Raw genomic sequence first — 27643 nt, 5'->3', positions numbered from 1 at the left:
GCAGTCCACACAGTGAGCAGTGATCCTGCTGCTAATCAGGGCCGACACGACAGGAAGCTCCGGCGATCAATACTCGCTGGATTATTCACTAATCTGCAGATAACACTCACACACACACACACACACACACACACACACACACTGAGCTAATTTTATGGTCTGCGTGATAAATTTAATCCGGTTCACAGGAGTAAGTGATCCCGATGCTCCTCACAGAGTATCTGAATCACTGTTTCAGGTTTTAATATTTTTGCTAATGAGTTCGTCTCTTTTTTTATTTTTAGAGGCTGTTTAAATGTTTCTCTGTTGGAACAGAGGAATTAGCAGCTTTGGGATGAAGTTTTTCTCAGATGCTGCTCATTAGTGCAGAAGTCTCACTTGTGTTTGCTGAAAGCATCGCGCTGACTCAGTGTTAAAGTTGGATGAATGAGAGAGTTTCTTAGCGATGCACAGAGAGCCGAGCGTGGAGGAAACAAACGGAGCACCTCTGCAACGAGGAGCAGCGTCTCATTTCTCAGGTTTCTAATCTTTAAGGAGGTTTGATCTTCATCACCAAAACATTCAGCTGGTTACAAACATCATGAGAGCAGCCATGTCCGACAGCGAGAGCAGCACGCCAGCCTCAGGCCAGGATTCAGTCAGCAGCAGCCAGTGGGCGGGGCCGGCTGTTGGTGTCGGCTCCACACAGACCTGAAACAGAAATATCTCTGCCCCCAAAACACCTCTCAGACTCGGGGGCCCAGGACCAGAAACCTGCTCCTGCTGAAGGTGGAGGCAACATACACCACCAGGCTACAGAGGAGGACGTGCTTGCAGCAAATGATCCCGTTGAGCGTCACTAATTGCACGTCATGTGACAGGAAGAGGAAGTGGATGGATCAAGGATAAAGTGAGTGTTAAGCTGCAGACGCTCACACTAACGTCTGCTGTGTGGCTCCTGCACTGTAACGCTGCTGCCGGCACCTCGTGGTTGGACACAGGCAGGACCAGGAACAGCAGCTCACTGCAACACCACCCGCAAGCTCCAAGCATCAGTCACACATTCAGGATTTGTTCTATATCAGTTTCTGTATATTTCCTAAATATAGTGACACGACTCTGCAGTGACATCCTCAGACCTCTCTGCTCACAGCACTGAGAGGCTGCTCCTCTCATTCCCGCTGATTGCTGTATTCCCTTTGAAGCCAGGAGGCTGTGGGAGATTAAGCCTGAGAGGAGGCGGCTGTGCAGATGAAGAGGGCGAGTTCTGCTTGGGTGACACCGGACAACCGCTGTGCCGTTCATTTCATCCGAACGCCGTTCAAAAGCCAGCGCAGATCGCTGACCCGGGCTCCATCCATGTAGAAACATTGGGAAACTGTTTGGTGTTAAAGACGCTCCCCGTCAGCGCCGCGTCCTTTAATAATCCGCTAAAAACGCAGAGCATAAATGTCAGGACGCATCCTAACCGGTGAGCTGTGAAGAGCCATCAGATGGCTGCAAATGTCAGCGAGATTATTCAGAGAGCAATCAGCGGCGCCACGCGCTCTAATGAACTCCGCTCCAGCTTCTCTGACTCAACAGTTTGTTCGGCTTCTTCAGTGTTTGCAGGACGAGTGTCTGACGGCGCCTCCAGCACACGGTTAGTAAAAGCAGGGTCGAGTGTGTCGCGAGCCCAGAGAAACCAACCTGCTGCAGGCCACAAACAGTCCACAGTTGTCTGAGCACGCCGTTTCCAGGCGACAGGTGGTAGGAGCCCATTGGTCAGGTTCAGCATGTTTTACCCTTGTTGGATTTTTAGGCTAAACTACACCTGAGTCTGTGTGAAGAGTCAGAAAGCAACCTGGAATCTCCTAAACTGCTTCTGACGAGCGAAACCTTCATCCTGCAGCCCAAAGAGACGACCTCAGCGTCACGCCAAACGCCCGCGCTAACGGCAGCAAATGAACCTTTGTGAGTTTCACGCCCTCATCACAACACCGCTCTGATTGGACGCCTGTCTTAAACGCAGAAGCGTAAAAACAACGCTTTAATCCCACCCCTGACCCCCACCTTACAGCTTATTACGAGCTCGTGCAGATCTTACCTGCCTCTCTGGAGAGCTGCATGAAGGCATCCACGCCCTTCTCGCCGTAACTGCCCTCCGACGCCACCGTGGAGACGTAGTTCCAGCCCATGGTCTTGACGATGTCCACCATGGCCTGAGCCTGGAAGCTGTCCGGAGGGACCACCCGAGAGAAGAAGTCGTACCGCCGGTCGTCGCTCAGCTCCGGCGCCGTGGACGCGTAGCTGATCTGAGGGATCTGCAGGAGGAGAGTGGAAGGAAACAGGGAATGTTAGGAGGGGAGCGTGGAGGTGACGCGAAAGGATTCTTCGGGAATGACTGGACAGGTGATTATTATAAACATCTGCATGATGGCGAGATGAGTCTGCAGCATGAACCAAAACAACACGAGCGCACGCTGAACATAAAAACAGGCCAGATGTTCACGTGTCATCTCGAAAAACGACTTCATGTAAGCTTCAACCTGACGCCGTCATGTGATCACTTATGGCGTGAGCTTTTCCTGTTGCTCTGATGATAAGATGATGTGACCGTGTTTGACTGTTCACGCCGGGCTCTCGCTTAGACACACGTATGAATGATTACATATATACGTATTTATCTGCTGGTAAATTATAAAGTAAATTCATGCTTTTCTTAACATTTTATGGTGTATATGTCGCATTGTATTAATATGATAATTATATATATGTAAATAAGAGCTATAAAACCACTTTTACCACATTTTATTACTGTTACAATATTCAAAGCTTTTATTAACATGTTTAGATGTTTTCATGAGTTTTTAGGACCTTCTGCTGCTCGGCTGTTCATCAGCCTGAGCTGCAGGTTAACGAGGTCTCATTAATATTAATGCTGATTGGTTCTGTTGTTCAGCCGCTAATAAAAACTGAAGTTATTGATCGTTTTTGTACTGAAGAAGTCTGAACAGGAGGCGCTGAGGTGAGCAGAACGAGGCGCTGAACACCTTTGTTTTACGGCTCAAATGGATTGCATTTATATGCGCTTTACAATTCCACTATTCATTCACTCTCACATCCACACACTGGTGGAGGCAGCTACAGGTGTAGCTACAGCTGCCCTGGGGCAGACTGACAGAAGCGCGGCTGCCATATCGCACCATCGGCCCCTCTGGCCAACACCAGTAGGCGGTAGGTGAAGTGTCTTGCCCAAGGACACAACGACCAGGACAGAGGGATCGAACCGGCGACCTTCCGGTTACAGATGCACTTCCCAACCCCCTGAGCCACGGTCACCCCCAAATGCCACAGAGGTCCAGACACTGCATCACACACACACAGAAACGCAGAGAGGAAAACCTCCACCTGCTGCACCAGATCTTGGACTCATTACTGTCTCTGTGGACGTGAAGCTCCACCTCCGGTCTCTTTGGGTGTTTCACATCTGCAGTGTTTAGTCTCTGGTTCGATCCCCCCTCAGTGCGGTTCGGTAGTGCAGGCGTGAACACAGTAACCACACTCGGCTGGTCTCTGCAGAGCGGTTTGTTTATGGTGTGAACGTGATCCGACCCTGATCGGAACCAGCTGTACGTTACAAGTCTGAGCTACTTTTGTTTTGTATTCTCGATGCCGGGAGGTGCTACAGATGCGTGCAGGTCTGTACGGGCTAGCCGGGAAACGAACACAAAGGCCCAGAGAGGGCGGTGGACTTTATCTGCTGCTGTGAGCATCAGAACGAGCACTGAAGGAGTCCCTGAGTCCTACATCCCGCTGGGGCAACGTGTTTCTGAACACATGCTTCAAAGGTAAAATAAAATCATAGGCTGCCATCAAAATCCTCAAACTTTCAGAGGATGAAAACATTCCTTGTGTCCATCAAGACAGAAAAAAGAATCCAGAGAGAAACCAGATATGAAGGCAGGCCCTTCTTCTGCCTGACCGCCCTGTCTGAGAGGCTGATGAAATTCATCTGAACGTCCACGAGACGCTAAAACAAAACAGCTGGACGCTCGCAGCGTCAAAAGCAGGCCGGCGTGACCTTATCCCCTCCACAATGACCGTCACGTCCTCCACAGAGCACGCCTCTCTGCTCGGCAGCCACCTGCAAACACCTCCAGCACGTATTCATATTTCTATGACTGAAAAATGCTCCGTCAATAATGCAAATTCATGCAAATTTACTTCAGCTCCGTTATTTGGTTTCAGGCCAGAGAAAATATCTGATGTTCAAAATAAATCATTCATGCAAACGACACAAAGAAGTGAAACTATTTATCAGTGGCTCCTGTTCCAGATGTTCCTACTAAACCTGAGCACCTGCTCTGTGTGATGTCACTGAGTCAGTACCTGGGACCTGGTGGGGGGGTGGGACCTGGTGGGGGGGGGGGGGGATTCCTCACTGACCTGAGCTGGGATCAGCTACCTGCTGTTCCTTGTATTGAGGAGGGACAGCCAATGAGAAAGAAGCTGTCTGTCTTATTCTGGGCGGTGCTAAGGCCCAGAATAAGACAAAGAAGGATTATTATGAAGTGTGAATCGCTTTGTATGGATCACATCACATGACTGGACTTCCTGTGTGATGAGGCCGTGGAGGGTGGAGCCTCCTCTTCGCCCCCCTGCCGGCTTCAATAAAACTCGGCCAGCATTGATCTGAGACGGCGAGGTGAGCTGGGAGGCGAGGACGGTCCACGCCTCTGAGGCGAGGAGAGAGATGACGGGAGAGCTGAAGCATCGATCGGCAGCCCTGACAGGAAAACGAAACAGCCAATCAGAGGCAGGAAGAGCGGCGCGGCGGCCTCAGCGATGATCCGACACGCTCGCATTTCCATCTGACATTAATAGGCCGCGACGACGGCAGAGGACTCGCATTTACTGACCTTCTGCTCGTCGCTGATGTCTATTAACGAGCGCTTGTGTGGGAGGACGGCGCCGCTGCAAGCCTCCTTGTGAGACCTGAACCTTCAGAGGGGTCAGAGGTCAAAACAAACAGGCGGCGGAGACCCCAGATGGAGGCTTCCATGAATGTATCAGAAGAAGAAGCTGAATTTGATCTTTGCCTCATATAAAAATAAGATATTTATGAGCATGTGAGATTTGTGAGCGCGCTCCGTCTGCACGCCGTCCGGCCCGTCCAGAGTTTCTAATTAAAAACGGGGCAGCGCTGAACATGAATTAGATCCATTAAACACTGTTTGAGTGTGAGCGCGCCAACTGTGGAGGTCACCATCTCCTCGCTGTTCTCGCGTCTCTGACAGATTCCTTCACCCTCCATTATTACCCAGCGGGCCGCATCTGCTGCAGCGGCGGCTCTCTGAACTGAATCGGCACATTGGACGTGCTGGAGAGCGTCATCGTACAGACGCAGAGGGATTTCTCTCTGAGCGACGTCCTCATCCTCAGCAGATCAAACCGAATCTAAAATGATGTGTTTCATGTCAGCGTGTTCAGACTGACCATTTCAGCGTTTTATTCTGAGAATCACACGCCGAGGATCTTCATCTCCTCCAGAGTCTCACATCTCTGCTGCTTGTAAAAGTAACTCCTGTGTGAGCAGCTCGCCCTCGCCGTGGACATGCAGACAGCTGTCAGTGGATCAGTGCGATGCTCCGGGAAGCCCTGCACTGATCCTCAGCACATCACTCGTCAACAAAATAAAACCACACACACAACAACAGCTGGCACCAACGCAGTCGTCCAATCAGCAAGCCCGACTCGTTAGGTTTCTGTCATGGTGCGGGGCGGAGCCGCTGTATCTCCTCGCAGTGGCGACACCTGTGAGTAATCAGCGGTCACAGTCGTTGTTCGCGAGATCGTCGGCTCAACACAGCGAAGGCCGTCACTGGTGTCGGCCATGTTTCTCTCTGCTCACAGTAACACTTTGAACATTTGTTAGTTTTGTCGGTTTCCCCTCTGATCAGTCTTTACGGTTTTTTGTCATCTTGACCAAAAGCCAATGATTAAAGACTAAAACTGTGTTGTTGGAAAGTTCCTCAGCAGAGTTCCTGCATGACAAACACACCACATCACTCAAATCATTCTGTGACTGACAGAAAAATCCTCCGCAGCCTCTCGGCAAACAGAGAAGGGCCTCAAATAAACTGAGACCCGGAACAAACACAGGAAGTCAAAAGCTCACGACGCGCTAATGAACAGAGCTGCTGTATTTCAGGCTAAAACCAGGGTGACATGTTTCCCTGAGCTGCAGCAGTGAGATAACACAGTCCTCACTCACAGTCTCAACAGGATGTGCCGTGCCTGTGATAGCAGCACATTTAGAGGGTAAAACAGATGATATTCTCCCTGAAAATAAAACAATCCATCCTTCTGAATTGGGCCCAGTGGGCTCCTGTAGCCAGCCGTTTGTGTTTTAAAGACTGTGGCTGAAGGATATGATCTTTACTTAAGGCCCAGAGCGGCGACGCTGGAACCCCGCCGAGGGTCTCAGAGATAATTTGATCTGAGGGCTAATTTCCACGAATCACTGGGAACATCTCGTATCCACTCAAAATCCAGCTGAGGACAAAAATGCCTCTGCTTCCTCCACTACATGATTCCACTTCCTGTTCACATTTCATTTCAATGTTATTTACACAGCGCCAAATCACAACAACAGTCGCCTCAGGGCGCTTTATATAGTAAGTAGGGCTGCCACAAACGATTATTCTGATAGTCGACTAGTCACCGATTATTTTTGCGATTAGTCGACTAATCAGATCATCATCCATTGGACGTATAACGTACAGCTTATTGCACCAGCAGCATCTGCTCTCATATAACTATCATTAGCTTACAGCTTTAAGTGTTTAAGGTGCTAACTAAAAATAAAGACAAGATGATAGTTTATTAAACTTTAATGAAATTTGCAGATTGTTTCGGTGAAGTTTAATAAACTCCTTGCTATCTAAAATATAACAGGACACGGAGTAAATTCTCGAGCATCTCACACTTCTGATAATCAGCTGTCTGCTTGACGTTTATTCAGCTGTGTAAAAATTATAATTTAATCTCAGCCAAACCGATTTACTCAGGAACAAATAAAATACTAAAAAAAGCCAAACAATAACATTTAAGTTATCTAAGTGACTTATATATCATGTTTAACCTGAGTAGCGAAAGACGGCGGTGGGTTTGAAAACGATTTGCCGGGAGTCCGGTGTTCTCACGGATCTAGTTAGCCTTGCCCCCGGCTCGCTATCGAGCTAGTGGGTAACAGACGTCTCCGAAAACGTCGGAGCGCTTTTGAAAATATGTGGTGTCTTGATAAACTGAGCAGATATTTGAGGTTTACACAGCTACATTCTCGCCTGAAAATATGTTAAACGTTTATTTTGTGACCCAGAAAGAATAATAAGAGTAACATTAAAACTAACTAGCTGCCGCCATTGTTGGAAACTGAGCTGGGCCGCGCTATGAATTCTGGGACACAACTACTTCTTCTTCTTCTTCGGGGTTTAACGGCAGCTGGCATCCTTGAACATGCAGTGCTGCCATCTTCTGTTTCAGTACGTTATTACACTCTTAAATCCTACTACTTATTCCTGCGTCTTTTGGGATCTTACAAAGCTTCAAACGACGCCTGATCTTGAAAGCAGAGAGGAAGAACAGCTGCAGCCATGTTGGTCACAGCTCAGTTATTTCAGTATCAAAGAGCTGTTACTGTGCTGAGGGGCTGTCAGTGTCACGCAGTCCCTGGAAGTTTGCCTTTAAATCCCTGTAAACAGTTGCTTACAGCACACTGCAGCATAGCAACATAATCCTAAAACACAGCTGCTAAATCCACCGACCTTTGACCTCTGATGAAATGAGAAAGCCAGTCTACTTCCAGGGTTTAGCTTTCTTTATTCAGTCTCAGACCTTTAATGCAGACGCGTCCATGTTTGTGCTCATAGCTGTCTGACATACAATGACACAAACACACGACAAACACACGTAACACAACACAAGACATAAAATTTACAAACAAAGAGCAGAGCGAGGAGGACAACAAAAAGACCTCCAGGTTTATAATTGCTGAGCACCAGGTCACCATAGCGGTATATACAAAAGGTAGCCCCTCCCCTAATCAGCTAAGGTGGATTTTAAGAGGTTAACTGTAAGAACTGCGGCCAATCAGACCCTATATATTTTGACTTTTCAAAATAAAAGTCCCTCCTTCTGTTTTCTCTGCACAAACTTGGGTTAACTACACGTCTGCTGCAAAGACAGTTATTTCCATGTCACTTCACATCTCTTCTTATCCGTCGTTCTACCCGAGGCGTATGAGGCCCGTGCACACGTTCGCGCACACGTTCGCGCACACGTTCGCGCACACGTTCGCGCACACGTTCGTGCACACGTATCATATGTGGGAGGAGAGGCGGTGCAGTCGCCCCTCTGTGAGTGAATCAGAGGTGGAGAACGAGAAACGCTGCCTCCTAATCACACTTAATTACAATGACCCTGCTCGCCTGAGGTGCAGCAATCACAGATTTCATTACAGCCGCTCATTTTGTGCGATCAGGCAACACACACACACACACACACGGGACCGTGCACGCATTCATCAACACACTGTTTCTTCCAGCCTGCTGACGGACGGCTAAATGAAGCAGAAACAACGAGCTGCAGAACAGTTTCACTTCCTGTGTGTGTCTGTGTGTGAGCATTGTTATTATCACTTTATTTGTAAACCATCAGCATTCAGCTTGACTGTGATTCACCTCCAGCAGGAGTCTGACAGACCGACTGACTCAGCCTCCATCCCTTCATCCTCCTCTTCCTCTCCCTCCTCTAATCTTCCTCGCCCGTCTCTGTTTCTTGCCGGTTCTCCGCCTGCTGGCTTTTTTAAGTCCTCATCAGCGAGGATCTAATTTGGCGCCATAAAAACGTGGATGAAAGTGGAGCAGCGGGTGAAGGCGCTGACATTTCTCTGATTAAGTAGGCCGGCGAGGTGGAAGCGGGGTACCTGCGCCACACGGTTTATGAGCCTCGTCCTACAGACCAGGGAGTGCGTTTGAAACCGTTTAACACCGCGCTCCGTGTGCCGCCGTTATCACACCAACCCACGCTAATGTTAGACCAAAACGAGACACAAAGACACACACCAGCACTGCAAAGAGACAACAGCTAAGGTCATGAGACATTAAAGACCACAAAGAGCCAAAACACAAGTGACAAGAGATGAAAACAACCAGCAGCAGGTCGACAGTACAGCTACAACTACAAGAAGAATCCATGTTGGCGTGCATCTCATCTGGTGATGTTACTGATTACCGGACTCTAAGCTAATGTTAGCGTGTGTGGCTCGATGGCGGGAGCAGGAGAGCGGCGGTGGGCGGCGACATCGGCCCACGGGCTGCGGAAGGTGAGCGAGGTCTCGGCTCCAAACGTGTTTAATTCATGAAACACGTTACCCGACACTTATTTAAATGTAACTGATTAATTCATGCAAAGACACACACTCCTCAGATGCTTTCACATTAAAAGCCTCGTTCCACACAGCGGCCCCATTAAGTCCGGTCAGGACTCGTGCTTACATAATTCATCAGGCATGCTCCTCTCTTTAATCTCATGCTGTTAATTCGTTTGTCCTACTGCGCCCTCCATCCTCACCTCGCTGTCACCTACAACCGAAGAGGAGGAGGAGGTGGGTCATTAGCAGAAGAATATTCTGGAGGAGAGGGATGCGAGGCGAGCCGTCCGCGGCCGCTGAAATAATGACCTCGCTGCCAATTAAATTTTCAGTGACCTCACCTAATTGAATGGTACACTTCCAGCCGAGCTCAGCCCAGCTGACGGCTGAGAGGAAGGCTTCAGCACCTCAGAGGGTCCACATCAGGACGTCACGGCCCGGAGCCTGAACATCATCCACTGACAGTCTGACACCAGGAGTCTGCTCACAGGTAAACGGGAACTTTCAAAATAAGGGCGAGGCGATCATGGATCCCAGCGCGCGCAGGGAAACACGGGAACACGACGAGATGCAATAAAAATGTCTAAGCAAACTTTGAGCGTCGTCATTGTTGTTTGGGTGCGGTCACGTCCGAGATCCGGTTTCATCCCTGTTGAAGCGGCTCTCTGGTCATTTTGTGCCTTTTGTGTCATTTTTATCGTTTCTATTTGTGTATTTAGGGTTTTTTCCTGATTCAGAGCAGTTTGTGCTGACTCATAAATAAGTCTGAAGCATCTCTGATTTATGACGTTCTTGCTGATATCATCGAATCATCATCATCGAATCTGAGCTTCACCTGATCATTTCTGCTGCTTTGAGTTTCGGGGGCGTGGCTGAACAGGTGAGACACAGGTACGACTCGGCACGTGTTTTAGGTGAAACACGAGCTCACTGATGACTTTAATGTTCCCTCGGCTCTCTCTGCCTTACTCCACCCCCTCAGCCTCTCCTCCCGTCTGAACATCTTTCTGCCAAACCCGAGCGCTCGACTCCTCGCCGCCTGCCCAGAGCTCATTCAGCAATCACGGACAAACGGCCGCTCGTTCATTCATCTTGTTTTCGACGCTCGGGCAGGCTGCACTCAGCCTCGCTCTGCTAAAAGCAGCAGTCAAACACTTGAGCGTGAGTGGACGAGCTCCAGCCTCTCGGTATCGCTCTCTCACACAAACGCCTCTTGCCGCGGCGTCCAGCTCTCTGCAGCCCTTCTTAAATGTCGCTGGGCTCGGCGCCGGGCGTGTTTCACAGAGATAGCTGCTCCTCGCAGCAATGAATCCGCCCTCAGTGGCTCGCCTCACTCGACAGGCGAGCTCCGAGGACACATTAAGCTGGTACCGTGCCTGTCGCCGCTTATTACACCCCCAGCCCGCCGCAGGTTCACGAGTAATGGAACGGGGCTGAGAAACATGGGTCTGAAATGAGACGATGCAAGACAGAGTTCTCTGTCGTTTCTCTCTTAGCACAGTTTCTAATACAGAGCGTGAATCCCCGCGCTCGCCATCCGCCCCGAGGACACGCCCCAGACCAAACCTCTTCCAGTCTGCTTGTTCATTCCGACCTCATCGAGCACAAAGGAGTCCAAATCCTCCTCAGTCCTAAAATCAATCAAAGCCTGAGGCGTCCAAACTCTTTCAGCTCCAGTGAAACGATCCGTGTGCCTGCTCTGCAGGAGGGGGCGGGGTTAGTGAAGCCGGGCCAGCTGGCACATAATACCTGTTGGAGAAGGACGAGAACGACCACGGAAGAGCTTTGGGCCTCGTCCACGCAGAAGACGAACGCAGCGTCACAGCAGCAGGATGCAAGCTGTTTGTGTCGCTCCTTTAAAGGAAGTGCGTCGACACGCTCGCACAAGCCTGCGTCTGTGTTTCTGATAGTCATGATGTCATTCTGGTGAGAACTGCAGCTCATTGTGGTTCAGAACAAACCTGCAAAATCTTTGCACAAACGAGCTCGCCACGCTCGCCCTCCCGGGTCATCTGTCGCACGCGCTCACATTGACCTCAGTGCAGAGTAACTGCAGGAAACTAAAACAAATACAGAAGATAATGACGCCTCTGCCTTCACCGTGATGCTTCTGCGTGCTTTCATTTTCAGAGGTCGACCGGTGTTCTCACCCTTTCCACATTTGGCAGCCGAAGTTTGTGTTTATCAGAAAGCAGCGTGTCTGCGAGGCGAGGCAGCAGCTGGGCCTCTCCTTCATGTTCAAAAACACAGATTTAATATTAATACCACCCACCGGGTCCACCTGGTGTGCTGTCAGGAAAGAAAACATTAGCTAACCATTAATTCAACAAACTAATTACCTCATTAGCGGCCCCATTAATACTTTTAATTTATCACGGAGACGATGAGGACGGCGAGCGACAGGCCAGTGAGGAGGGTCGTACTCAGAGGAGGCGGGACTCATCGATCATTTACTTAAATCTGAATCAGTGTGGAGCGCCCCACGATCACACGCGACATCGATCCTGCACACGTTTAAAAATCTGCAAAGTGTCAACGTAATAAAAACACACGCAGTGATGGAGGCGGAGTCACCGGGCCTGACCATGAGGATGTTTTTTGTCCAGCCAGGCCTTAAAAAGCAGAAGCCCACAAACTGATCCCCCTCAAGTCGCTCTCTGTCTTTGTGCCGAGCTGAAGGCCGACGAGACACGAAGCAGCCCGCTGAGAGGCTGCGGGGGCGACAGTTGAGATGTGCGCGGCTAACAGGAAGTCTCCTGGCGTCGTGAGAATGAAGACGCCGTTCAGATCAACCTTCGAGCCCAACAAGCTCGCGCTGAACGACCCACTTCCTCTCCCAGCAGGGCAGAAGCAGCTCAAAGTGAAGGCTGGAGGCTCGTCCGCAGCCACTTTCCTCCATCCCAGGGAATTCCAGGCCTTTGTTCTCCCCGCTCATCACAGCGCGGGGAGGCGGAGGACGAGGGATGCTAAAAGAGGAGAGCGGTGGGTGGATGTGTGAGCTGGCTGAAGATGGAAGACGCGGCGCTCTCTGATCTCCTCCGCTCCCTCCATCTCTCTTGGACGCCTGCTTTGGCTCCACTCCTGTGGAAGCAGGACGAGGCTTGGCAGCATCGCGGCCCGGGATTGGCTCTAAAGTGGCGCTAATATGCTAATTCCTTGCAGTTAAATGAGGAATGTCCCGGTGGAAGCTCGGGAAAGAAGCTGAGCTCCAACTGATCTATTTATACCAGCAGAGAGGAGCAGGTGGAGACGAAGACGAACTGCTGCATCCACCGAATGCACTCATAATAATAGCAGCCGATGAATGTGAGCGGATCGGCTCATAGAGAGAAGGTTACTGGACCGGGAGTCTCAACCTTCAGGGTGAGAAGACGTGTCTCACAGCCCTCTGCAGGACTCGGCCGGAGCTCCTCAAAACATCAAAGTCATGGAAAAAAGTGCATGGATGTGACGGACGCACATGAAAAAAACCTATTTTTATTTCTCTTCATATGTGCTGTTTTCAAAAAAAAGCAGCCCTTTGTGGCTTTAGCCAAATCGTTGACTACCAACAAATATGTGCATCCATTCATGAGCTCATTCATGATTTGACTCGTCGCTGGTTTCTCTTAATGATCTTAACTTCATGTACTAATGACGCCTGCGTGGCGAGTTAATCTCCGACAGCACCGTTTGTCACGAGCGTCGGATGAACCGCGGCTGCGTCAGGTCACCTTTATCGATTTCTCCTTTTTAGGCTTCACTGATCCTGACCTGTGACAGCAGCACAGAGCAAACTGTCCGCATCGCTGACACGACGGAGACGCTACCTGAGACAGACCACGAGACGTTTTCACACAAGTATTTGGACAGATTTGTGGTTCTTCAGGCTCACGCTGTCCATTTACTTTCACAAGTTGAACTTGTTTTTCTGTCTCATTGCTGAACAAACCGCTCAGATATATGATATATTATGTACCAAGCAGCTATATAAGTGTGGTTTGTGGTAATCCAATAAAACGGCGCCCTGCATGAGGTAGTCTAATGGTTTAAACCCACCTGAGCTGTGTGTGGGAACTCCTCCCAAACGTTTACTCAGAGTCGGTGAAACTTTAATCCACCTGTGAGTTTCCACACCTCTCACTGCTGTCCATGTGTGACTGTTCCCCGACAGCACGCTTTCCCGCTGCTGGAGTTAATTGGACAGTTTCATTAGGAGGATGCGTCTCCTCGCTGCAGCCTTGCTCTGATAGCACGATGCTCCTACGACAGCTCACCTGGACAGAGAGCAGGTGTTTCCCAGGAATGCGTCGCCTCAGCATTAATCACGCGGCAGGCCGCGGAGCGCCGAGGTGGTGCATTAACAAGCAGCTAAATGTGATTCCCGCTCCGCGCCTGCATTTATTAGACAGGATCGAGGGTGGAGGTCGGTTTGTTTGTGAGGGGCCCTGACACGACGAGGCCACCTGTACGTTTTAATGAGCCGAGGGGGAACACGTTTCCATAAGACTGCTTATTAATCCGTCTCCTCCACATTTACTTTACAGCCGAGGAGGAACAACCTCCAGCCTGAAACGCGCTGCCGTCAACATGCAGAGCGAGAGGAGGGGCCTCAGCCATCACAGGCTTAGTCCTGCTCACGGGGACGGAGGAAACACACCAGGATACCAGGAACTCTGTTTACTCAAGAACAGCAAATGCTCACAAACACACACAGACGTCTAAAACCAGCGCCCGTGTTACACGTGAGCAGACCTTCAGGTGAGGCAGAGGCTCAGGTGAAGCCTGACTCCTCCAGGAGTTCGTCTGATGCTTTAAAGCTAATTTACCATCATCATCATCGTCGTCGTCGTATTCAGCTCACTTCTTTAAATGTGGGATAACAAGCAGACCTGCGTTCTTTAACCCCGCCTCTCCTGTTACCACGGCGTCCAGCCAACACAGACTCTAACCGTGTTACTGAGAGCGACTATCCGATCTCAGCGGCTAACGCGCAATAAATTTTATATCAGGCTGTAAATGGAAAACCTGCCGAGCCAGTGTGAGAGCAGCTGCACACAGGAGGAGGAGGGGCACAGCAGACGCACCAATCATCTGAATATGTAATCATCACGTCGCAGGTCGCACAGGAGCAGCAACGATCTGCCGCAACGCCGCCTGCACACGCTCGTTTAGGACGGCCTCTCATTCATTCAGCGCGTTGCCATGCCGACACTCAGCCGCCCTGCAGCCGCTCGGTCTGTTAGCACGGTAACCACCTGTCGGTCAGAGAGGCCACGCCCCTAATAATGCAACCTTTAATATAACTGAAACAGGTGAGTCGTAGATAAATGTAAATCTGTGCCTTTCTCGAGGTTGCTGCCTCGAGCTGTGGGGATATTTTTCCCACACTAAGAGTCAAATCCACACTTCTTGTGTAGAAATGTGCCGTGGGTGGAGCAGACAGTACTGGAGCACGCAGTAAATTTCTCCTCTTCTTTCTGCAGCTCGATGGGAGAAGCTGAGCACTTCCCTGCAGCTGCTCGGAGGTTTGCAGAGGCGGGGCCGCCGTCCCTCCGGGCCCCCCGAGCCGATCCTCAGGAGCCTCTGACCCGCGGACTCTTTGCTTTGCGTCGTGGGCGAGGAGAAAGCTGAGAGTCTCAATGTTGAGAGAAGTTCAGATCAGCCCGGAGCAGCATGCAGGCTGCAGCAGGAGGGAAAAGACGACCACACGAAAACCACGGTGACTGGAACACGAGGAGACGCCAGCGAGCCTCCATCTACACGAATGAACCTTCATGTTATTGACGCCGTTGCCTCATTTCTTCTGTAATTAGATGCATCTGAACAGGAAACGTTATGAAATGACATGTTATGACATCATCACTTCATGGTCAGGAGACTGGCCACGAGGAAACCTCCCAGAAATCACAGACAGTCACACTCCAGTTAAAACCAGGACAGGAAGTGAGCATTGATTTCCTGCTCTGAGCTGTGAGGCCCTGATGCTGGTGGAAGTGTGCGCACTCCGGCGGTTAATCGTCTCCGTCTCTGAGATCAGGGACGGATCAGCTGATCCAGCATGGGCTGTGTTTTCACGGTCTGCGTGGCAGATGTCGGCTCATAAATATCTAACCGGCGAGGCGGCGCTGGTCCGTCTGCTCAGATTGAATCTGTAAGGCTCTCACAATCGCAGGTAATTTATGGCGAGCCTCGGCCCGACGCTCGCCTGTCAGCTCTGAACACGTCTCGTGTTGGCCATTTTCTCTGCTTCAGCCTGAGCTGCAAGGATTTGCCAGGAGAGCCTGCAGCTACTGCTAACGACTGCTGCTGCAGCCCGACTCGGGGGGAGGAGGAGGGCAGGGTGCTGTTCTTCATCACTTATCGAGCTGATTGGTCCAGGAAGTCCCGCCCTCTCCTCCTGACTTGATTCAACTTCCTGCTAACCCCACTGACGAGAACAGAGAGGCGTGTCCTCAGTCACCCAGAAAGCGATCGTGTCGCATTTTTCCCCCGTGGACAAAAACACGACAGGTTACAAACACAAAAGTTCAAAGTTCAAAGAGCAGAAACATGAAAACATTCAGCTTAAAGCTGACTCGCTCCATTTATCTGCTCCTTTATGTCTTAACACCTTTTCTACCATCTGCTATGAATGAAGTTTTATAACAAAGGCGTCCACAGCTCAGTCCTGGGTTTATTAGCAGAGGCTTTTCCCACACGAGGACCGAGCCATTAATTGTTTACTGGCTGTCACAGCAGGTCTGTCCCTTCCAGCCAAACCCACACTGATGGCAGCCCACTGAGAGCGCTGCTATGTGGGTTAGCGGCGGCGGTGCTGGCCAGGCAGCCCACCACAGCTAAATTATTCATCCCCCCTCTGACTGCTGCGGTGAAACGCTGGGTCAGTGCGAGAGGAGGCAAACAGCCCGAGCCAGAGGGGATCAAATGGACCAGGATACTTCCTGCAAAGCTCACAATCCCCACATATACATAAGTGCTCTTTACCGCCTGTCACGGGTCAGACGTGTGAACCCGCACGCTCGCGGGCCAACGCTCTGCCAACGCTCTGCCAACGAATTCTGTTTCAAGTTCCTGCTCACAGAAAATGGCGATGGATGTGTTTCTGATGGCAGCGCACCGTCTCGCTTACTGCAGACATATTTCAGGCCCGGCTTTGGTCTCTCTGACCACCATCAGGTCCACGAAGCAGTTGGAGCAGCCCCACGGGGGCCACGGGACGCCAGATCGTCCCAGCAGAGGTAAGAGCAGTGTTGACGGTTGGAGTCGTCCTGTCAGCCTGTCAGAGAGCCGCTCCAACATACGTGTCGCTGTCACGTTAATAAACACGTTAGAGCGCCGTCCCTCCGCTCTGATGCACGACTTACAGCCTGCCAGATGGTGCTGCAGAATATTTCATCACTATTAATGTCAGCGATACATTAATGAGGACTCCTACACGCAGCAGGTGTCGCACGGCGACAACGCCTCATTTAAATTTGTCGTTTCCGTGTTTCACTGGATGAGAGCTTGTAAACCAAGAGGTCAGGACACCGGCGGCGTGACGGCGCCTGAATGTGTTTTTAATGAGAGCCACGGCGTGTTTTACACAGGGACAGGACATGTTGTTTTTCACACGTCGGTCGCAGCGTGAGACGTTTCAGCGCCGCCGTTTTTACTGCAGCCGCTCGTCGGCCCTCAAACATACGAGTCCACATATTTATGGCTCTGTAACCTGTTCAGACAGAAATGTGTTCGTGCCGTCGCAGAGATGTTCCAGTCTTTCAAAGAAACGCAGTCTCAGCCAGCTGACTCACGCTTCTCTCAAACCCAGAAATACCCGATCGGTCGGCGTCACAGTGTTCAGCGCCTCGCTGCTAATGGGCTTAAGGGGCTGAGGAAGAGGAGAACCGAGGATCAGTCTGCATTTATCACAGGAAAACATTCACAGTCATACACCTCGCCTTCTATAACACCTAAAAAATGTTTGGCTTAAAACCAAATTTGGGACATTATTCAAACGCTTTGATGGACTAACAGCTCAGACTAGGCGGTGTTTCATTAACAGCTTATTTTGTGACGTCTGTTACTGTGTTATTTATAGTATAAAGCACCTCGAGTCGACCGTCACTGCGCTGCTGTGTTTAACTGTGGCGAGAGCAGCAAAATGATTCTCCAACCCGACCGACTCCTACAGGACCGCCGTGTATTAATGTGCACGAGTCAGTGCATACGAGAGCAAACAGACGGACGCTCGAGTCCAGACTGGACCTAAAGAAACGGCAGCTTCCATAAACGATTAAACACCCTGGAATAAAAGCAGCACACCTGTGTGCACCTGTGAGACCAGGCTCTTTATTAAGGTGCTGCAGGGAACCAAAAGGCAGCAGAGCCCACACACAAGGGAGGGCAACAGGAGCGCAGTCAGGAACAGGTGCAAACGCCAGCTTTAAATAGACACAGGAGATACTCAGGCAGCGTGGAAACACCAGGGCACAGCTGACACTAATTAAGACCATAACAAAGGAAATAAGACTGATGACAAGAGACAGACGACTAAACGAAACAGGATCAGATATCACAGAAGGAAGCAGGGACACCGTGTTAGCAGAAACATGAAGAAGCAAACAGTAAGAAACACCAGATTACAAAGATTTACAAAACTACAAGCACAACCATAAAATGCTTTCTATGAATACAGAAGGAAACAAAAGACCCGAGGAAACCCTCAGGCTGTGACGTGTTCACCAGCTGACTTTAAAGTCTTTGGTTTTTGTCCGTAGACGTATTAAAGACTCGTCACTCGCCCACCGCTTTCACCTCTTCAGCATCTCCAATCTTGTAACAGGAGACATGTAAGAAGGTGACGCGCTTAGTTAGCATGTGGCTAACGTGTTTATGCTGAGAGGTGAGCTCACGCTAACCCTGAGGTTTCTCTGGTTTGGGTCCACGGCCGGTCTTAGCTCCGGTCTCCTCACTGAAGGACGAAGCGTGACCTCTGACCTCGTTCTGATGAACCCACGCAGACGTCGCAGACGTCATACATGGATGTCCTCATTGTCACAAGAAGCAGCGCTTCAGCGTGAGTCGCTGCTCAGCAGAGAGACAGCTGAACAAGATGTTCTCTGCTTCCTGCTCGTCCGCTCGAACAAAGAGACAAAGTGTTTCCACAAGACTCAAGCTTTCACAATCACACTCTCCCCACTTATCCCCACGCCATCGATGCATCCTCAACAAGCTAAAGCCTGACGTGAGCGTGTGCCCATCGGAAAATCATCCCGATTGTGACAAAAAACAAGAAACATGGAGCAGAGTGACTGGAGTCAAAGAAGAGCTGCTGCAGATCCAACCCCCTGTAAACGGTCACGGTCTGCAGCGTCCTTCAGGAGGCGGCTTTATGCCTCTAACACATGCACGCGACTGTTTTAAAGGCCTGCAGGTTTGTGCTGAGTGTCTCTCTCATCACGCAGCAGCTTCATTTTCAGCCCCTTCAGGAACAAACAGGTGATGATGTTTAATCATGAAATCTGGTAAAAACTGCTTCAAAAGTTTCAGGTTTACTACACGTGCAGTTGCACAAAGTCACACACTGCTCTTCGGCTCGATCTGTGGCTCCTCCCACAGACGTACTGAACACATGCAAACTCCCGTTTCATATTCTGATCCGCCTCCATTTTTACGACAGCAGTGAGCGGACGTGGCTGATGAAACTTACTCGAACTTTAACTCAGGTCGAGTGACTTCAAAAAGAGTGACACGAGAGCAAAAATGAGCTTCAGGTAAAACAGAAACGCAGAAATATGTTTCATAAGCAGGTTTCATCCTGCTTATTGTGCTCTGCTAACGGCTACAAGCTAAAGATGAAGCCCTGCACAGTTTGTGTACATAATTATTAATCATGCAGGTGTGGGTGTGCGTCACGCAGCCGATACACACCGAGCTCTGACTCGTAACGAGAGCAGGAAGTGCAAAGCGCTGACTGACTGATGTTTTTCGGACTGGTTTCTGCAGGCTTACTGGATTTGCTCCCACGTGTCTCTGATCCATGACGCTGACTTCCTCACAGCTGTGGAGACGCTACGAGTGAATTTAGGGACGTTTTTGTTCTTTTAATGGCGGTTTGTCGCCTTTGTTCGTCGGTTCCTTCGCAGCTCCGTGTGGAACTACCTGCATGAATAAATATTTGTGCTTGTCGCCCACCTCACCTGCACCCCTCCCCGTGTCACCACACAGAACGGTGACGCTGTGCCGGCGACCGGTTTGGCACACAGCGCATGCTGGCAGTCGGTATCGGGAGCTCAACTATGCAGCGCGGCGCCGGAAACTGAAAGGATTCTGTCATCCTGTCGGGCGAGTTTGACATCGCCGCCTACGAGCGCGTGGACCTCTCCAGAAAGTACTCTGAGACGTGAAAGGACGGCCCTGCTGAGAGGATTCATTCAAATGGTGGTTTAGCTCGTCTGCGTGAGGACCGAACGTCACGCCGATTTTAATCCACGCCGTGGTTTTAACTCGCATTCTTGTTTGTTTCCTCGGGCCTCCGCTCCGAGACGACGTGCAGCCTGAGCGACTGTTTCTTCTTTCAGACACGTGACAATTTAGTAATGGCGTGCCGACAGCGTAGGCTGCTATTAGTGTTCCCTCTGATTTTTAGCTGTCTGGCAGGAGACATTGAGAAAGGTAGAAGAGGAGAAAATGATGGGCCTGGGAGGAGGAAGAGGAGGTGCTGAAGGGTGAGACAGCGAGAACACTGAGGGTTCAGTTTTTTGTGTTTCTGACACCAACAAAGACATCAAGTTAAAGTCGGAAGAGTCTGAGACACAAGCTTTTCCTTCCATCTGCCACAGAAACATCGCCGTCACTGCAGCTGCTGTATAATCACATCTATGCAATAAAAAACACACATTCAAAAATCTGATTTAAACTTCCTGTGCAGAAACAGGAAGTCCCTGTCGCAGACGTCAGCCCCAATCAGCTGAGGCCTCAGCCTAAACCAAAGGTGATTGGGCCACAGGAGATCAGGTGACGTTACACCTCGTCTACTGTTCGGCCCAAACGCAGACAACAAAGCCGACCTCCGTCATCCACGCCTCATCGGGTGGAGACGACCACTCGGCCTTACAGCGCGAGAACCCAGAGCATCAAACATGCGAGGTTATTCGGTGCTACTGTTTGGGTCGTTGCCATGGTGATTTTGTATCCAGAGTGACCAAGGAAAGCTAATGCTAGCTAGCTCTGTTATCAAGCAGCACACAGATACCTGCTAATTAAAAGGGTCGACATCCAATTAAAATCCTGGAACTTTATTCAGGTAAACTGGAGCTCAGCCTGTTGGTACAGGTGACCACAGAGCAGCCGTGTTATTGGTCAGAGTCTTGATGAAGGATTTTTACTGGTGCAAGAAGAATCACGTTCAGGTGTTTTAAAGAAATTAGTGATTTTTGTGCCTTTCTTTGTGTGACGGGGAAGAGGAAGCAGAGGTGGAGAAGTGTCAGCGAAGTGACGGGAAGAAACGTGGCGAGCAGCCACGATGCGGCGGGCGAGGAGGCAGAGCAGCGAGGCGGACATTTTGACTGGTTATTAGCGCTGCGGGGGTGTCAGAGTGGGCCTGCATCAGACATCCTCTGACACATCGTATTTCCTCACCTTTTAATTGGACTGTCACGACTCGGACCAGCCGGCCTCTGGCGAGCCGCTCAGGATGTTTCATCACAGTTTGAAACCAGCAGACGGCGGAAACGACACGTGAGGACGACGTTAGTCCAGCTGTGGCTGCTAATCAGCTCCTCCGCACAGCTGTTAAAGCAGGTCAGACCTTCTCACCAGGGGCATCTCGGGATCCGCTAACGAGATGGCGAGACTCAGACTCCCGTGATTGAATCGTTTAGCCTCAAGAATCACGTGACGCCACAGCTCTGCAATAAGAATCCCAGCAGTGCTCGTCGTGACAGGATGTTTCTGCTGATTGAAAGATGTGGGAGCGGCGTTTTGTGGGGACCTCGAGCCATTTGTAATAATTACACAGTTTGTTGTTCTGTGTGAACCTGCCGTGGTCGTAATTTATAAGGTGAAATTTCTGCAAACTACCTCCCACATCTCACCGAACACACGTTTACTGAGACGAGTCCAGTGAATCAGCAGCAGCTTTTTTCTTTCCTTTTGCAACATTTTTTGTCTTCGCCTTTTCCGCGTCTCCTCTATAACAGCGGCTGCGTTGGTGCTTATAGGTACGACTGAGTGTCACTCCCTGCACAGCTGGACCGAGGTTAACATTAACATCAGGCCTGCAGCTGGTGACATCACCCACTCACACAGGAAGCTGCTACTGTTAATGAGCAGGATGCTTCAGAGGATTTCAAAATAAATCGAGATGTCGTTGTTCAGACGTTAAAAAAGACAAAATGCTAAAATGAGTTTTCCAGGTAAATGTGTGAGAAATACTCGAGTAATAACTTGTTTTGTGATGTTTGCTTTGTGTCGTCATACAAATAAAAAAACCTTATTTCCATTTACAGAGACATGAAATCAGAAAACATATTCTCCGTGTACACGCTGTCAGTTTTTCCTCTCCTCTTTGGAAAGCAACAGCTGACGTGGATCACCGCTGAGATGAATCCACCTGATATCAGGCTCAGTGTCACTCTCTGCCGGGATCACATCGACTCCCCGGTAAAAGATGAGAAAGCCGGAGCTGGACAGATGTTTCTGTCTGTCTCTCATCAGTTCAATAAACAACCTAAAGGCTGTGACTTTGTTTTGTAATGACTGAACAGCCTGGCATCACGGTGCCTGTGTTTGCATTGAGCTGTGTCACGTCTGTCTCTGTCTGTTACCAGGTCATAAATTACATGTTGTTATAATTACACGAACTGTTGCTGGTGTACTGAATGTTAGGACCTCCAAGCCTGTAGTTAGAGCCCCTCCTCATCCTTCTTCTTCTTTGGTGCAGCCCTATAAATCTGGGGTAAACCTTTGACCTCTCACCTTTGCTACAATTCCCCTGTGGGAGAGCTCGTTTCTAACTCTAATTATATCTTTATCCACCCTGATGTTTCTGGTTGCGTGCTTCAGTTCATTGCTGTCATCATTTCGTCTGTCTTTACTAGATGCTGTGAATGTGTGTCACGCGTGTGTCGTGTATGTGTGCAGGCACTGTTAATGCTAGCATGAACGGATAAGCCTTGTTAGCTTGAAAGCTGTAGTGGGTGGTGTTAACCCTCGTCCCACCTCTTTGGTTATAGGAGCTGGAGCGGGCCGGTTGTTTACTTGGAGGTCTGTTTACCTTTCATTGTCAGACATTCGGCTGCTCAGCAGGATAAAAGCCCAGCGTGGGACTGAGCTGGGAGATCTCCTCTTGATGGAGAATGTTTTCTTATTTTCTTCTAATCAATGAAAAGATCACATGACATTTTTCTTCAACACGACTTGTTGAAAGTCTAACGAGGAGATCCGGGTGATGTTTGTCGAGCCATTGGTGAATTTACGGTTCAGATGTTGGCACAACTTTTGTTTTTCACCTTTTTCAGTTCTGATTCTACAAAGTAAAGTGATTTACACGTTTGCATGACGAGAGTAAGATCGCCGGTTTAATCCCGGGAGGAGTTTGTTTCCAGGATAAAACTCTGCTAAATCAAACATGCGGAGCTTCCTGCTGTGGATAAAACTGCTTGTTTTAACTCGTAAATAAGGACGTAGCTGAACCAGAGGACACAAAAACCACGAGGTTGTTGCATCTTAGTTTTCAGCATCAGTGTCTTTTTGTTTAGATTTTTATACTGAAACGTAAAGGTGCTTATTAAGCATGTGGAGGGAAACACAGGTGAAGCATTTTATCAAACACGTGCACATACATCTCGTGGTCCACTTTATGCAGATGACACCAGGATTCATATTTAGGATTCTGGCACAGAAAAATGAAACAGGATTTGTTAAATAAATGTGTGCTGTGATCATCCTTTGAGATCAACGCTCGGATTCTTCTCCTGCACTTTAATGGTCCGTTTTATTGTTTTTCCTCTCCTGGTCCACGTTGATCCTGCGTGTGTTCATCACTCCAGTTTGACTGACTGCCTGTTCATGCACACACTGCAGCTCCTGTGTGGATCTAACCTGCAGTCGCTGACTGACACGTGAAATTGCCTCTGAACGTTTATCCCTGCAGCTCTGAACAGCACGGGCGTCCACAAATGAGGGCATGCAAACCAAGGTGTCGATTGTTCTCTCTGCATGCGTGAGCGCAATCACATTTCCATTTCAGTTGTTTAGCGCGCACTCACGCGGACTTACAAAGAGCACGTTCGTCGCACAACAACCAAGCGGCGTGGAGTGTCGGAGCTGGTCGACGGCATCAGAACATCGATTAGCCAAACTTCCCGACGTGTTACGGAGGCCGTCTGCCTCTGCTCATACGTCACGTATGTACCTGAACATGCAGGAAACACTGGGCAGCTGTCTGCTTTACTCCAGGTGTGGATGTGTTCAATCACGTCTCATGCACGCAGCGTTTTCAGTGATTACGTCACCCAATCAGCTCACTGAACTGGACCTCTGGATCGTGTTTGTGCTGTTGGAGCATTTTTAATGACATCATCTGACCAGTAACGGCTGCTGTGAGGTCACTGTGCCCACAGACCGTCCACGAGGGCCGAGCTCCAGTTTGTAGGTGATGTTACTGATTAGCAGGTATCTGCGTCTGAGTGATGGATGATATTCACACACATTCACGCGGTGCTGTTATCTACCATTCACTCAGCGTGAGAACGTGACACGATGTCCACACTTTGGAGGAAGAGGAGAGCGCACACATGAGCAACTCTAACTTTTACACGTTATATCTCAATCATCTGTGTGTGTGATGAGTGAAACCAAATCAAAATCAGCTGTTAAACTGCAAACCGCTCTGTGGGCCTGTGTCAGCTCATAACTTCAGGTCAGGAGGCTTCGGATGTCGAGGACGTGTTGGTTGATGTGTTTAAAACCCAGGACTGTGAAGAAAAGTAACAACTCGTAGAGCCGTGAGAGGATCCGACCCGCAAAGCCTGAAAATGACTTTTCTGTTTGTTCAGCTGCTCTGACACCATCAACTCGTTCTTGGTGTACCAGATTGTCTGAAGGGTTCCTCTGGACACAACGCAGCAACAACGATAGAAAACACACACACAGACACACGCGGCTGGGATCTATAATTAATTCACAGCATTGAGCACAGAAGATAAATCACTGTGATATCGCAGAAATATAGAGATGATATTGCACGGAGAGTCGGGCTGGGGTGGGGCTGCAGGTCAGGAGGACGACGCTGTGAACGTTCCCGTGTTTAAACACGCTCGTCCTCCTCTTCCTCTCCAGGCGAACAGTCCAAACATCTCTGAGAGATAAACGACCCGTCGGTGTTACTGCGCAGCTCGTCTGCATGAAGCTTTAGTCCTTGTGTTCATCTCAGACCGGTCTGTGATTGGGTAATGAGCACAGTTTGTCTGAGGGGGATAGTCGAGTTTGTTACACAGGTTCAAATCTAAGCTCTGAAACCTTTTAACGGACTTAACGGATCACCGTGCTGAGCTCCTCATCCACGCTCTGAGGGCAGGCACCCTGCAGAAGAAGCTCGCAGCTTTGAACTCGTTCACCACCTGTGGGCGCGGTCATAGATTGGGAGCTTTACCTTCGTGCTAACGTGCTGTTACTGGTGAACAACACCCTGAGACACCTGAACTCCCCCACGCTGGTCTGAACGCTCCTCCTCCTCTTCGTGCATGAAGGTGATGAACAGACTCCTGGTGACACGTGCGAGAAACCAAAACAGCTCCTGAACTTTTTAATTGTGCCGCGCGTCCTCAACAAGACGAGTCCCCCGACTCCTCTGTGGTGTTTCTCGGGTTTGATCTGTTCCTCGCCGTCCTCTTCCTGCTGTGCTGTATTTTCCTGTGAAGCACGTCACGAGCGCTCTGAGCTGCTGAAGCGACCTTCGTGTTAGCGATGCGTGTCAGCCGCCGAGCTGCACATTAAAAATAGTTTTTGTTTGCGATTTGAAACGTTTGACGTCTGCACACCTGACTGCGTGGCGGGGATGTGGAGGCGAAAAGGCTGAGTGTGCAGCGTGGGGGCGGGACCACGGGGGGTAAGGCTGTGTGTGAGCATCAACACGGCCTCAGCTGGAAGGAAATAAAGTTCCTGTCAAGCTCTGCTGGATGGTTCCTGCAGCTCTGCGTTGGGATGAACCTCCAGAGACCGAGCTCGTCAGATCAGGAACACTCCGACATGTTCTCTGACGTTTGATGTGAACATTAAGCAAAGCTCCTGACCTGCTTCTGCCTGCTCCTCCTCCTCCTCCTCCTCCTCCTCCTCCTCTAACCTCTGTACTCTCCAGGATGGACCTGTTCTCGCTAACGAGATGAGAGGTCGCCGTGGAGCCTCCTCAGGGCCTCAGGACGCCGTCCTCGCTCGACTGCTGCCGGACATTCGTGCCTCTTTTTGTTTTCATCATCATTAAAACTCTCTCCTTCCCTCACTCAGCACTTCCTCTCCCTCTGTCCTCGCCCTTCTCCTCCGCCATCGTCATTAGCGGTGCTGTTAGTATGCAGACCGGAGCCCCGAGGCCGGCGGCCTAAAAACATCAGATGCTGAATTCACAAACATTCGCAGCATTAACGCACCAGGCAGGCGTCCGCTCAGAGCGCACACCACGCCGCCTTCCTCCGTCATCACCGTCTCCTCCTCGCAGACCAAGTGCCGTTCAGTCCTCACGGCAGAGGGCGGTGCCACTTTTAATCAGATGAGTCTTCGTCTGCGCTAACGGCACGGCTGAGTCACGACTCGCTGTAATTGGGTCGCCGTGCTGCGATATGATGAGCGGCGCGTCAAACAGAACCTCACTTTTTTTCCTGCTGTTTAATTAAACAGACATGTTTAACCCGCAGCAGAGATGATCTCCATCCTCAGATCAGACTGGAGGTGGAGCCAGAGGTTAGAGAGTAAAACCTGACACCTGCTGACCCACATCCACAGAAATGATTTCCTGAATGCAGAGAGACCAAAGCCGGGCCTGAAATATGTCTGCAGTAAGCGAGACGGTGCGCTGCCATCAGAAACACATCCATCTCTAGGCTTCAAATTAAGATCCGGGAAATGAAAAAGACATGGACCAATCCTTCAAGACTCGAGACCTCAGCTGAGTCCTGCCTCCTGAGTATTATCAGGATGGCTTACAGAGCCTTCGACCGTCCATCTGCAGCCGAACGGGGCCAGGAGCTCCTCACACACCGATGTTTCCTCTTCTGGCTTCATGTTCAGAGAATCGTTTAATCCTGAGATTCACTTTTGAAGACTCGACTCGGACACTGAATGTTCTCTGCCTCCTTTATATCATAGGGACTTATTACTGGGATGACATAAGCTTGAACTGCACTACGGTCCATGAACTTCACTGAAACTGAACCTAAAGATAAAAAGAGTGGAGACGCCACTTTCTTTGACCTCTAAAGGTCAGAGATGGGACTCGGACCGGTCGTTTAAAGACTCGAGGCTGGACTGGGTAACCCCGTGTGACCTGAGACCTCTGTTTAAGATCAGACCTCAAAAGGAGCAGCCACCAGTGGGTGACTTGGTGGTGGCGTGCTAATGAACCGCAACAGAGTCCCTGAAGCTGAACGTATGACCAGCTACAATGACTCTGTGAAATCCATAACAACACAGCAACTCTGGGCTCAAACACCCAATTAAAGCTTTTAAACTCTGTCGGGATGAATCTGTGCCGAGTCAGGCTGCAGTCTCGTGCTTGTCACCATCTGTTTAACGCTGGGGATGCTCGCCTTGCTCGGGGGCACTTTGATTGAACGCTGAGTTTGGGGAAAGTGTGATTCGATTACCCTCCCCCCTAATCCTCTGGATCCTCCTGCCTCTTCTGTATTGCATGTCTCAGCTATAACAAGTCCTCCCTGGTGTTTACCGCTCATAATCAGCCGCAGTACAGTTAAAGGTGTTGGCTAATTTTGCTCCTCGGGGACAAATTTAAACCCTTCATCCAAATTAGCCGGCCCGCGAAGAGGCAGGACGGGGCCGCTGATGAACGCTGGCAGTAAAACGGTCAGGCTTTGGTCTCGTTCACAGAGTCTCAGACTTTTTAATCCATCTCATATATTTATGACGTTTATCCAGGTTTAACTCATGTATCACACAGGTTGCCTCTTTCAGGAACCGTTGGAAGTTTCTCTCCGGCCCAAATGGTTGAGGAGTTCTGGTTTTTGTAGGAGCTGACCCTGGGCGAACGGGTCAGAGTTCAGGGACTGAGAGTTA

General features: G+C 50.0%; 1 protein-coding gene across 4 annotated transcripts in view; it reads right to left on the bottom strand.

The window, feature by feature from the left end:
• The window catches only part of grm7 (glutamate metabotropic receptor 7), a 142794-nt gene that overhangs the window by 82324 nt on the left and 32827 nt on the right, over nucleotides 1–27643 (bottom strand). For all 4 annotated transcript variants that reach the window (XR_014800325.1, XM_084929668.1, XM_084929665.1 and 1 more), the window contains exon 2: nucleotides 2066–2282. Coding sequence is in view for 3 of the 4 variants with exons in the window: in XM_084929668.1 (XP_084785794.1) it covers nucleotides 2066–2282 (217 nt within the window). In the remaining variant the exon portion in view is untranslated. The remainder of the gene's footprint in view (nucleotides 1–2065; nucleotides 2283–27643) is intronic.

Source organism: Perissodus microlepis, chromosome 5 (genome assembly GCF_051167445.1).
Source record: "Perissodus microlepis isolate ML-2025 ecotype Zambia chromosome 5, ASM5116744v1, whole genome shotgun sequence".
NCBI classification, from domain to species: Eukaryota; Metazoa; Chordata; class Actinopteri; order Cichliformes; family Cichlidae; genus Perissodus; species Perissodus microlepis.
This window is presented reverse-complemented; position numbering and strand designations above follow the sequence as displayed.